The 13,950-nt window shown below is 40.0% G+C and overlaps 1 protein-coding gene across 8 annotated transcripts in view; it reads left to right on the forward strand.

The window, feature by feature from the left end:
- LOC122478343 (ankyrin repeat domain-containing protein 26-like) overlaps positions 1 to 13,950 on the forward strand; it is a 242,014-nt gene that overhangs the window by 79,872 nt on the left and 148,192 nt on the right. For 3 of the 8 annotated variants that reach the window (XM_043571965.1, XM_043571967.1, XM_043571968.1), the window contains exons 5-6: positions 2,543 to 2,613; positions 9,637 to 9,673. In XM_043571965.1, the coding sequence (XP_043427900.1) occupies positions 2,543 to 2,613; positions 9,637 to 9,673 (108 nt within the window). The remainder of the gene's footprint in view (positions 1 to 2,542; positions 2,614 to 9,636; positions 9,674 to 13,950) is intronic. The other 5 variants (XM_043571970.1, XM_043571973.1, XM_043571966.1 and 2 more) reach the window with 4 other exon arrangements.

The following is a 13,950-nucleotide window of genomic DNA, read 5'->3' on the forward strand; positions in this document are numbered from 1 at the left end:
AGTAGGATAATAATATATCCTTCAAGGGTGGTTGTGCGTAAATAATATTTTATATACATAGCATTTAATTTAGTGCCTACCATATGCTTATCAGCATCGTTAACTGTATTTATGCCTCTTTTGTTAGCATTCACATTAAAATATTATCATTTTAAGCCTGCAGATAGTTTTTATACTTGCTTGACCTCTAGATGGCTTTGAAGTGCACTGTATCAGATTAAGGAAGACGTGGGGAATTATTTTTTTTTAATCTTTACCTATTCAGATAAGTGACCTAGCATAGTTTCTTGTTTATCAAAAGACGTTAAATTAGCAAGTCTATAATACATTACCCAAGTGGGACAAGAAGCTTCCTTTTTGTCCCTTCATTTTACTCTTGGAGATCATTTACACAGATGAACACTGAAACATGTAAATGGTCGATTCTGAACAGATAGGCAAGATATTAACCTGATAAAGTATATCAAATTAGCTGTTTAAATAACTCTAAATTCCTAAGAGTGAAGTTATCTCTGTTATTTTAGAACACCCTTCATGCTTGCTGTAAATTATGACTCAACAAATGTAGTCAGGCTTCTTCTTCAGCAAGGTATTGATCCCTTTCCTCAAGATGTATATGGATGGGCTGCAGATGAATATGCTTATATTAAGGGTTTTAATCTGTAAGTGTTTGTCTTAAAATGCTAGTTATTACTAAACTGAGGTTTAAAATAATTTAACTGTTAACTTCGTATGTAACAGATGGGATTTCGTAGTTTGATCAGGCAGTTTTGGAATGGCAGTCAGTTAGTCCACAACATTAGCCAGAAGTCAAGCAAAGGACTAGACTAGTTGGAAGTAGGAATGTGTGCAGGATTCTTTATCTCAGGACTTTTGAGACATTTATCCTCCAGGATCCTAACCTTATCCATTTCATTTCAAGTATAACCCCTCTGCATGGGACACAAATAATGTTACATCTGTGTTTTCTAACTAGTAACTTGGGTCTTGAAATGTTCAGTTTTGTAGAAGACCCTCTACTTTCCTTTGAGGGCTATCTCCTGTACTCTGTCCCTTGAATTTTCCAAGAACCTAAGGAGCACGCTAAGACCAAAGAGACAGTCCTCTTTCACAAGTCATTTGGAGGGGAAAAAAGGACATCCTGATCATTCCACAGTTTCCTTTGATTCTGTTGCTGCAGAATTGCTGTTGAAACTGGTGCTGTAGTCTGGTTGTGATTGACCTTTACTCCCAGGATTCCCTTGCTGATCCAGTTTTCAGTCTTCATGGTGTTCCACACTTAGATTTCAAAGCTACAAAGTTTCTTTGTTCACTGCACATGCACATATGCTCAGCAGCTATCCCAAAGCACCAGCACCCTGTTTGGGCAGCTGGGCCTCCTGGCTTTCGCCATACACCCCTGTCCCTCCACACTCAAAGACCTTATGTGGAACCTATATCTTAGCCTAGACTTTCCTTATGAGTTACCCTTTGAGGATCTTGTTTGTTTTTTTTTTTTTTTTTTGTGTGTGTGTGTGTTTTTTTTTTGCCAGAAAATGTTAGTTGGGACCATTCTAAGCTGTCAGAGAGGTTCAAATGATGCTGCAGGAAGAGATCGGACTTCTCTTTCTCCTTTGTTAGCAGATATGTACCCCTGCCTTTTTTTAAGTAGGCTCCAAGCCCAGCGTGGAGTCCAACATGGGGCTTGAACTCATGAGCCTGAGATCAAGACCCAAGCTGAGATCAAGAGTTGGATGCCCAACGGACTGAGCCACCCAGGTGCCCCTGGACCACCGGTTTAAATCCTGTGGAGCATCTTTTTCTGAAGTCATGGAAGGTCTCAGCTTGCCCTTCCCAGAGTAATGAGCATCACCTAAGAGGCCATGGCCTGAGAGGCCATGTTTTGGGTATAGTATCTCACTAAATCCTCTTATCAACCTTATAAACTAAGGCAATAATTTCCCTTGGTTTATAGAGGGAGATTTTGAGCCAAAGAGAAGTGGCTTCTCCAAGAACAAATAGCTATAGGTTATAGAGCTAGGACTTCTGAGTTCCAAATACTTTCCATTCTGGCAAGCGAATTCTAATAATTCTCATTTCTATTTGATGTATATTTACTTTTGATAGAGGGAGATGGAGTACGAGCTGGGGTGGGGGGTGGTTGCAGAGAGAGAGGACGACACAGAATCCAAAGCAGGCTCCAGGCTCTGCGCTATCAGCACAGAGCCCGACGTGGGGCTCAAAGCCATAAACCGTGAGATCATGACCTGAGCTAAAGTTGGATGCTTAACTACCCAGGTGCCCCTGGCAAGCTAGTTCTAATTTACTAAGCTAGAATGCCCTCAATTCATGACTGGTTCATCTTCCTGTTTTTTTCTTCTTTAAGCACAGACTTAATGAAAAGCTTCTAGAATGTACAAATTTGAAGTACATGGGGTAATTAAAGTTTTGATATTTGCTCTGATATTATTTGAAATACTCTAAGAATTTGATGTATTTGGTAAATGTTTTTCATATCAGTGTTAAAATAGTAATATTATTTATCACCCTTTTTTATACATAGCAGTTACGAAATAATTTGCCGACATAAAGAAGAAATCATGCTTAAAAATTCTTTGCAAAGCAGCCATCCTGGTAAGACTTTACATAGTGAATTGCTCTTGGTGGTCCTAACATAAGTAAAGTCAGAGTAAGGGTGTTTTGATAATGAAAGAACAATGAAGAAAAGAACACCAATGTGTAAATTGCATGTATATTTTTTCTTTCTTAATTTCTCTATAGTCTAACGTTCAGAATTATTTAAGAAGTTAACTGTAGGTAATTGAAAATATGAGGCAGTATTATCTGAAAAGAAATTCATTATTTTAGTCATGACCCCTAAAATACCATGTGACATCTTTGTGTAATAAATACGAAAATGCTTTGTTAACTGTTTATTTAATTTTGAGAGAGAGAGAGAGAGAGAGAGAGAGAGCGAGCAGGAGAGGGACAGAGGAAGGTAGACAGAGGATCCAAAGCAGGCTCCACCACTGACAGCAGAGAGCCCAATGTGGGGTTCGAACTCGTGAGCTGCGAGATCACGACCTGAGCCAAGGTCAGATGCTTCACCAACTGAGCCATCCAGGTGCCCAGAGGAAAAAAGATTGTTAAGTTAGTACGTTTTATGTTTCCTCCATAAACATATTATAACAAATTGCACTTGTTATAAAAATGGATCTTTTATAAAATGTTTACAAATGGATTATATTTAGTAAATATTGTTACCTAGCGATTTGTCTCATTAAAAAATGAACCAGCCCTCAAACTGGGAATTCTACAGTACTTTCCTGGTACCATAAACAAATGGCAAATAATAAGAACTGAAAATCTTAGCTAGTGTGCAGCACTGCCAATGAGATTGTTTTTTTACAGATAGCTTCCACGAGTACTGAAGAAAAGCAATGCCTTGTTGAGAGGCATAGGTTATTTCACATATTGTCTCAACAAGGTCTCACCATTATCAACTTCACTCCTCATAAATCAAGACAGAATGAGAGGGCGCTTGGGTGGCTGTGTCGGTTAAGTGTCCAACTCTTGATTTCAGCTCAGGTCATCATCATCTCACAGTTGGTGAGTTGGAGTCCTGTGTCAGACTTCTCTGTCGGGCTCCTTGCTGACAGCTCAGAGCCTGTGTGGCATTTTCCCTTTTCCTTCTCTCTCTGCCCCTCCCCTGTACATGCATGCTCTGCATCTCTCAAAAAAAATAAACATTTAAAAACAACAACAACAAATCCAGAATGAGATATGTTGACTTCATTAGAACAATGTTTTCTTCTGTTGGAGAATTGTCATGACACTGTAATTTTGTTAGAATAAGATACTCTGTTGCCATTAGTCAAAATTTTATCTTCATAAGTATTCAAATAGGGCAACTTGGGCTCCAGAAATTATAATAACAGCACAAAGATGTTTCACAATCACACACACACACACACACACACACACACACACACACACACAAATGCTACTGTTGCTCCCTAGTGGTGGCACCTAGTGCACTGTACAATCTGAAAAGTAGGAAGAAAGCTTTAACTTGGCAGACTGTTACCAAAGAACTTCTGTAGCTTAGTTTTGGAAGTTACAGGAAAGGCAAAGATAGAACAGACAGCGTTTTGATCATTAAGGTGCTCATAACAGAATAGAGCTGTCCCTGCGGTTTTTGAAACAGAAAAGTTTCTGTGGTTTTTAAAAATAATTTTCAAAGGAATCATTTTTATTCATGTCCATTTGTTCACTTCACAAGTAACTCTTAAGTGCCTGTTAGCTACTAAGTGTTATCCCGTTGTTGTAGAACACAAACATCCAAAAACCAGTCTCTGCACCCCAGGAGTTGTTGTTACCACTGCCATTTGTATTATTTACTCTATTTAGTGCTTACTGGGTGCCAGAGTCTCATAGAGCTTATAATTATCATTGTTATTTTGTATTGGCATTTGTTCCAGTTACCGTAAGTTCCCGGTGAGGAATCCGAGTTTTCAAGGACTGGGTAGAATCTACGGTAAGCATGCAGAGTGAGGAGTTCAGTTTGCCAGGTAGAGAGGCAGAAGGACCAACATTTGTATGTTTGACAATGTTTGTAAACTATCACGATTACGTGATTGGCGGAGTACACAGCAGTGCAGAGGCGAAGGTGTACGAGTGAACTTAGCAGGATTTATGAGCAGTTGGGTTTTGCTGGTAGAAAACGTGTGCTATGGGAATGGTTGGGAATGAGGTGAATACCTAGGTAAGACAAGCTTATGGAAGTTTCTTAGTGCTATAGAAAGGAGTAGATCTTCCCCGATAGGCCTTGGGAAATTTCTCTGGTAGAATGCTTTTAGCGGCAAATAATAGGTGACGTCTAACAGTGACTAAAACAGCAGGAACCAGAAATGTTTTGATGGTTCAGTGATGTCATCAGGATGCCAGTCGTCTCTTGTTCAGTTTTGGAGTTGGTGGTATATTTATTTCTCCTTTCCGGGGTGGCTACTTAGCAACAGCTCCAGGTATCATATTCTCACATGGCAACATCCAGTGGGTGGGAAGGACTGCTTTTCTTTAGGTGTTTCTTTTCACTAGGAAGAGGCTTGCAGTAGACTTCCTCTAACATTTTAAAGACTAAGTTACGTCACATACTCATTCCTAAACTGTTCCCTGGTAAATCAGGTTCTGTGATTGGCTTAGAATAATCCTTTCTCTTTTTGAAGCGGGGTGAGGCCGCCTTCTCTGTGTATGGAGACAATAAATATCCAAATAAAGTTGTGATTCTCTAGCAAGAATGAAGAATATGGAATGGCTCTTAGGGAGGGAGCCAGCAGTATTTGATGCAGGGATTTTGGAGAATTTGAAGCAGAAGACTAATAAGATTAGATTTGAGTTAGGACACTCTGGTTATGGCATAAAATACAGATCACCAAGCCTTTTTCCTAAAGAGCCAGTGAATATTTTAGGTGATGTGGTTTCTCAGCTCTGCCCTTGTAGTGTGAAAGCAGCTATAGCAATATGTAAGTGAAGACATGGGGCTATGCCCCAATAAAACATTATTTACAGAATCAGATGGCAGGTTGGATTTGGCCTGTGGCCGTAGCTTGCTGAACCCTAATATGGAGGATAGGTTATAGGAAACCACATAAAGAGACTGGGAGGCAAAGGAAGCTCTTGTTTTGTTAGCCTAGTATTAGTCCATTGTGAAACTTTCAGGTGTGAAGATTGAAAACGTCAGGGGGTTGAATTTATTCCATTAATATTTTTTTCAGGGTCTTGTGTCTTTCTCATTTATTTTGCTTATTTTTTATTCATTTAAGAAATAACAATAATATTTGGTGGCTTTTTTTTTCCCTCCGAAAATCATCAGTTAAGAACTCATGTTTGACTAGGGCACAGGCAGGGAAAAGATAAAGCAGAGACCGAAACAGTATAGTTAATACAAATTTGTGATTCCTGAATATGAAAAGTTAGGGGGTGAGAGAGAACTCTCAGAAGACTCAGAAGTTTCCAGGTTGTGTGCCAGCATTTAAATTGGACATGAAAAATGTGTAGGACTGTATCAGATGAACAGAGGAGAGCAGCCGGAATGAGGACACAATAATTATGACTTTTTGATTATTTTGGCAATGACTGCCTTTAATAGGTGTACTATATTTTTAATTGTCTAAGAAATTAAGGAAAAGAAACAAATAAAAAACTATAATCAGTAGTATGTTTTTATACTAGGTCTGATAGTTCTGTTTTTTCTAGAACAATCCTTGTTACTTCTTTTGATTCCTATCTGCCAGAAAAATGAATTAAGTCCTAGTTAGTTGGAAAAATTAACTGATTTTTCATATTTGAGAGGAACTTGTGTATGGTAGAACATAGCAGCAACCACCAGGATTCTCTCTTTTTTTTTTTTTCTGAGTAAAATAGGGTTGTTGCTTGTTTCACACTTTCTGACATCATGATTTCATCTATTCCTTTTAAACCTTTCTTCAAAAGGATGTATAGGAATGTAGGAATTTTCCAGGCAAATACCAAGAAAAAGAGATTCCAGGAAAGGTATTCTGTGACATAACCTTCTGACTGTAACCACGTGTATGACATCAACCCAAATAATAAAAATTTCATATAATGCAGTTGTGATAGAGGCACCACAACGACACCCAGATTTGATTATTCACTGGAAGATCTCACAGGACTCAGCATATAGTTGTTGCCTATGGTTTGTTATGGGGACAGGCTAGAAACGCCAATCAGCACAGAGAAAAGGTGCATGGGGTGAAGTCCAGAGTAGACCAAGCACGACTTCCAGTAATCCTATCTCTATGGAGTTAGCAGGATGTGCTAAATTCCTCCAGCATGAAATTAGGACAGCACAAGTGAAATGTTGTCTGCCAGTACAAGGCTTATGGATACTCAGTGCCCGAGGTTTTCATCAAATGCTAATCACATAGGCATCTTCTCCTTAGCATGTCCCAAAATTCCAGGTTTCCAAAAAGAAATCAAGTGTACGGCCTTAAACACACTGATTTTACCAACACTTAGGCACAGTGAGCTTCTCTTACCAAGCTAGGGAATGGTGGAAACCTTCCTTAAATCCAAGATCCCAGGGAACCACCAAGGGCCAGTAATTCAAGTAGGATATTCTGAGAGTAGCCATCTTTGGCCTGCTGGATGAAACCTTTTCTGCATAGGAATTACAGCCCTCAATTCATTTTTGGTGGTGTCTTAAAATTTTATTTTAATAGCAAGTAATATGATGGTTACCATGGTACTGGTTTCAGTTTCATCATCCATATGAAGTAGGTATCTGTACGAAAAAGACTAGGGCAATATTAGGTCATTATCATCTTTTTTTTTCAATGTTTATTTTTGGGACAGAGAGAGACAGAGCATGAATGGGGGAGGGGCAGAGAGAGAGGGAGACACAGAATCGGAACAGCCTCCAGGCTCTGAGCCATCAGCCCAGAGCCTGACGTGGGGCTCGAACTCACGGACCGCGAGATCGTGACCTGGCTGAAGTCGGACGCTTAACCGACTGCGCCACCCAGGCGCCCCGTCATCTTTTTTTATGTGATTAAGCTTTCATTATGATTCTTAGATACGATCAGCATAATGATTTTTTACTTAAAATTAGAATAAAATCTCAATTATATGGAAAACCCAGGTTTGATTCATATAGTGCTGAATCCCTGTTTATAGTTATATTTGGTCATATTCATCAATTGTTTTCTTGCCTAAGTATACAAGTAACTTGTATTTTTGTGTTTTGTTTTATGTATTTTCATATACTTCCATATGGGAGACAGTACCCCTATTGTGTTACTTTGATCTCTATCTTAATGTTCAAGGTGGCTGTATCATGGTTAATATATGCTAAGAGTAGCTTCAATGGATACCATGTTTGGTTGTTGTACTTTGTTTGATTGTTTTTTACATTTAATGAGCCTTCTTTTTTCAGCAGTTTTAAGTTCACAGCAAAATATAATAGAAAGCACAGAGAGTCTCCATATACCATACCATGCACTCGTACACACCTAGCCCCCCTGTTGTTAACATCTTGCACGACAGTGGTCCGTTTTTGTAGTAATTTTTTTTCAGATCCTTTGTTCAGTTTTGAGTGACAGAGCATGTATGCGTGTGAGCAGCCAAGGGGCAGAGGGAGAGCGGGGAAAGAATCCTGTGCTGTCAGCACAGAGCCTGATGCAGGACTTGATCCCAGGAACAGTGAGATCATGACCTGAGCTCAGATCCAGACATGGACGCTGAACCAATTGAGCCACCCAGGCACCCTGACAAGAGTGGTGCATTTTATATGGACACTAACTCATCATTTTCAGGCAAAGTCTCTAATTTGCATTAGTGTTCAGCCTTGGTGTTATACATTCTATGAGTTTTAACAAATGTGTAATGATGTGAATCCACCTTTGTCGTATTGTGTGAAAGAGTTTCACTGCCTTAAAAGTTCTCTGTGCTTGGGTGCCTGGGTGGCTCAGTCGGTTAAGTGTCCGACTTCGGCTCAGGTCATGATCTCGTGGTTCACGAGTTCGAGACCCGTGTCAGGCTCTGGAATGACAGATCGGAGCCTGGAGCCTGCTTCCGATTATGTGTCTCCCTCTCTCTCTGACCCTCCCCCCATTCATGTTCTGTCTCTAAAATAAATAAACGTTAAAAAATTTTAAAAAATAGTCCTCTGGGATGAGCCCCTTTTTCCCTACATTCACCCCAACCCTTACCTCCATAGTCTTGCTCTTTCCAGAGTGTCATATAGTAACAATCATACAGTGGATATCGTTGAATGTTTAGAAAATTAAATTTCCCCACTAATTGAATGTAGGCATTCAAGCTATTCTTTGCCCTTTGTTTTGTTTTGTTGCTCATCAGTAGAGGATCTGATGACATATGCCTTCCATGAAAAAAAGCATGATTTCTCTAGATGTGTGTCACCTAATGGGGAGGGTTGAGGAAAATGACATCATGAGCCACTACATAGCACTAACATTGGGACCATCCTCTGTGATGTTCAGTGGGCCTAGATAGACTCTCTAGCAATGGAAGGAGACAGTCTCGAGAAGTTAGAACTTTATCAAATTGGAATGCGAAATTCTTCCTACTTACCTTGCCATTGGAAATAAGGCCAGGGAGAGTCTGTTTGCTATGATTTGGCCATGCTGCAAAGTGCAATAGCTATGGAGCACATTTGTGAGGTGTTACATCCTAAAACTGAACAGTCTCTACTAAATGGCTGGGGAAGTTCTGTGTTACAGCAAAATAAAAAAACTCTCTTTTAACTTCTCTAGGAGTGGAAGTCCAGAAAAATCATGGTAGTTGCAGTTTGAAATTGTCAGCTTGTGATAATCATTCTCCTAATGACACCATTTTCCTCCAGTGTCATAGAGTCGGTCAGTGATGGCCATTGTAAACATCAGTTCACCTGTAGGTGTCAAATTCCGTAAAACCCATTCTTGCTTTTGGTCAATATAGAGGAGAAAGTAAGATTTCTTAGTGCTTTAAGCCTATGAATGGTATAATTACCACTCAGTGTAGTGTGGTTTCCAGGTGTGGTCCCAAAGCAATACTTTTTAACACATCATAAGACGTACACTTGTAATTTCCTCTATTTTTCGATTGTTGATTTAACATGTATTTTGCTTTCTTCTTTAGGATCAGATAAGAATGCTGAGGAAGACTCTATAACCAGGTAGGATTTTTATGGATTTGTAAAAATGACATTTGCTGGGGTACCCGGGTGGCTCAGTCAGTTAAGATTGTGACTCTTGATTCAACTCAGGTTTGTGAGTTCAAGCCCCACGTCGGGTTTTGCGCTGACAGCCTCCTTGGGATGTCTTTCCCGATTTCTGTGTGCACTCACTCTCAAAGTATAAAGGAATGAAATGAGATGAAATGGAAAATGAAAGGAAAGGAAGTGAAATGAATGAACTGAAAATTATGTGTTTCCTAAGGGAACACAGAGAACAAAAGCAGTTGTTGTGTGTTCTACCCTGGACAAGACACTATATCCTATGCATAACATCTCTTAAGTTATATAGGCATTGCATAGCTTTGCAAAATAGCTGTGTTGTTGTAGCCTAATTTTTAATAGTTTGGCAACTGTGGTTCAGGGAGGTTGATGACTCGACCCTGATTCCATAGTTAATGGGTAGCTGAGGGGCTTGCCCGTCAGCCTGTGTAGCTTCCACATCCATTCTCTGGTTCCTCAGCAGCACTGAGATGAAGATACAGGTCCTAGGGCAGATCAACTCAGCATGTCAAAGGTAATCATGTCAGAACTCTAATTTAGGGTTTTCTTAAGAAACCAGGTTAATGCAAGCATTTGCCCTTATATATTTGAGCACTAGTGCTAACAAAATAATTAGGAAGTGGTAACTAGTCCCTTGTTTTTACCATCCGAGATTAGGGTGGATGTCAGCTATAGCCATGGTGTCACAGCTTTTCCATAATAAGCAAGATGTCGTCAGGCAGCTCCTTAGATGTGGTGATATCTCCTCTTCTTGAGACAAATGAGTTTTCTGTAAGGGAAGGATATCTGGGTGTAGACCATGTTATGTTAATTAAATTCAGTCTCTATCTCAAGGATATTGCTAGGATATTTCGAGGATTCTCTGTTGCCTAAGTTCCCAGTCTGGTTTCTCTTTGGACTAGTACCCTTGACTAGTTGTAGGAAGCTTTTTCTTTTTTTGGAGATTTTTTCCCCATGACATTTATGTACTGTGTTTTTGCCTTTTTACTTTCTTCTCTGGGTTTCTTGGTATTTCTTTTTTTTTCCATTAATATTTCCCCTTCTGCCAGCTAAGGACTCTCCATTTTTCCAGAGGCCAAATCAAAAGTACTTAGAGTCTCAAGATTTAGGGAACCTCAGAAATTACTTCATCAAAATACCCTCTGGTAATTCAACCTCTGTTTAACCTCCTTGCCGAATGGTTACTTACATGGACAGTTTGAAACTCAAAAGAGATTGAAGTGACCTAGTGGGATATGATAAGTGACAGAAATGAGATTTAAATTCGGGTTCTTTTCTTTCTTTCTTTCTTTCTTTCTTTCTTTCTTTCTTTCTTTCTTTCTTTCTTTCTTTCTTTCTTTCATTTCTTTCTTTGTTTTTTGTCTTCATCTTGCAGACAAATATTTTAATAATAGAAATCTGGGGAGTGGGTCTAATGAATACAATGAAGGAGGGTAAGACTCGAATTAGCAGAGGAGACCAGGTTACAAGGAGAACAACACTGAGTTGGATAGGAACAAGAGTTATAGGAAAGATGTCAGAATATGGGGGTTTATGCCAAGTGAGATAAAGGTGAATGACAGGAATGAAGGACCCAGGATTCAGGGAGTTGTTTAGAAAGGCTTATTCAAATAGAGAGGTCAAGAGGGTCGTGACCAGGTTTCTGCTTTTGTGTGTTTTGGTTTCATCGAAGGTGCGAGCATACCTCAGATTTTCTGATGAGAGAGATTAAAAATCATTTGAGCTTCTAGGAAAAGTCTGTTTACAGCAAATAGAAATATGATATCATCGACGTCCACCCCAACTTACGGAGGATGGCTTAGATCCTCTCAAAGAATTGGGGGTGGGGGGTGAAGATTCTGGACTACAGAGATGTATGCCCCAAGGCAAGCTGTCTCCTCACTCCACCTCTTTTCCTAAATCTGTGATGCCCTTCCCATGTACTTGTAGGGCTGGGCAGGGGTAGGACTGACTTACCAAATCAGTAAGGGAGCTTCATCTGGATCAGTGATAACATGCCTAGGTTGAGGTGACTGTGTGGATGACTGAGACTCCCAATTCGCTTGTTCTCCAGGAGCAGGACATGGCTCCTACCCTCGGTCATTTGAGCCCATCCTTGTTGTAGGACTGTATGGCTTCATAGGCTAAAGATCGAAAGTTTGGGGAATGCCACAGAACCGTGCCGAAGAGTGATGTAGGAGTGGGAGCTCATAGGGAAGAAAATATTCAGGCAGCGTATAGAGAAATAGAGGCACAACTACCAGGACCGTTTTGATCACAGTCTCTCTCCTTGGGTAGCTGAATGCCCCTGAAGGCTTGGAATGTCTTTCTAGTTATTATGGACCTAAATAAGGCAAGACCAGTGTGGGAACAAAGTTGGCCTTGGGAACTTTTAATCTTTTAATCTCTAGTTAGTATGACCACGCATAACATAGAAACCTAAACATTGATACATTTACTTAAACAGAGGTCTACCTCACACACAATGTAATATGTGATGCAACAACTCTGGTGGTCCACCATGCTCACCATAAGTGTAGCACCCATCTGGTAGAGTGTGATGCTATTACGATACCACTGACTAGATTCCCAATGCGGTACCTTTGAGCCTTGTGATTTATTTATTCTATAACTGGAACCCTGAACTTCCCTCTCCCCTTCACCCATTTTGTCCATTCCCCCACCTCCCCTCCCTTCTGGCAAGAGTCAATTCTCTGCTTTTATGGGGCTGTTTCTGCTTTTTATCTGTTCATATATTCCCCAATTTACATTCTACACAGAAGTGAAATCATATAGGATTTGTCTTTATCTGTCTGACTTATTTCACTTAGCCTCAAACCATCTAGGTATATCCATCATGTTGCAGATCTCATTCTCTTCTATAGCTGCGTAATATTTCATTGTGTGTGTGTGTGTGTGTGTGTGTGTGTGTGTGTGTATGTGTGTGTGGTCTCTTCATGTATTGGTGGACACTTGGGTTGCTTCCATATCTTGTCTCTTGTAAATAATGCTATAATAAAGATAGGGGTGCATATATCTTTTCAAATTAGTATTTCCATTTCCCTTGGGTAAATAAATACCCAGTAGTGGAATCACTGGATCCTATGGTATCTGTGTTTTTAATTTGTTGAGGCCCCTCCATACTGGCTTTCACTGTGGCAATACCAATTTACATCCCATGACCGGTGCACAAGGGTTGTTTTTTCTCCACACCCCGAGCAACCCTTGTTGTTTCCTGTGTGTTGAAACTGAGCCATTCTGACAGATGTGAGGTGAGAAGTCATTGTGGTAACGTTTATCCATTTAATATTCAACTATTTCAGAGCATTCCCTGCTTGTCATACTTGGTTATGGAAACTCAGACCGGGTCTTTCCTGGAGATTCCACAGGTTAGCAGAGGTGGAGTCAAAATAGAGAACTGAAAATTTTTTAAAACAGGGTCCAAATTGTGAAAGACCTGTACTCTGGAAACCGTAAAACACTGATGAAAGAAATTGAAGGTGACAGAAAGAAAGAGAAAGACATCTGATGCTCACAGATGGGAAGAATACATATTTTTAAAGTGTCTACACTACCCAAAGCCATCTACACATGTCATGCAATCCCTGTCACCATACCAACAGCATTTGTCACAGAGCTAGACAAACAAGACTACAGGTTGTATAGAACCACAAAAGACCTTGAACGGCCAAAGCAATATTGAAAACGAGGAACCCTGGAGGTATCGCAATCTCAGCTTTCAAGTTCTATTCCAAAGCTGTAGTAATCCAAACAGTATGGTGGGTACTGGCATACAAAATAGCCTCATAGATCAGTGGACTAGAACCGCAAACCCAGACATAAATCCACCACTGTATGGTCAGTTCATCTTCCACAAAGAGGAAAGACTATCCAGTGGGAAAAAGGCAGTCTCTTCACCAAATGGTGTTGGGTAAACCGGACAAGCCACATTCAAAAGAAGGAATCTGGGCCAATTTCTGTACCATACACACAAATAACCTAAAAATGAATTACAGACCTAAGTGTGAGACTTGAAACCATAAAAAAAAAAATCGTTGAAGGGAGCATAGGCCATCATTTCTCTGACTTTGGCTGTAGCAACATTTTACTAGATATGTCTCCTGAGCCAAGGGAAATAAAGCAAGAATAAACTATGGGGACTACATTAACCTACAAAGCTTTTGCACAGTGAAGGAAACCGTCAAAACTAAAAGGCATCCTCTGGGATGGGAGAACAT

The sequence above is a fragment of the Prionailurus bengalensis genome, unplaced genomic scaffold (genome assembly GCF_016509475.1).
Source record: "Prionailurus bengalensis isolate Pbe53 unplaced genomic scaffold, Fcat_Pben_1.1_paternal_pri Un_scaffold_51, whole genome shotgun sequence".
NCBI lineage: Eukaryota > Metazoa > Chordata > Mammalia > Carnivora > Felidae > Prionailurus > Prionailurus bengalensis.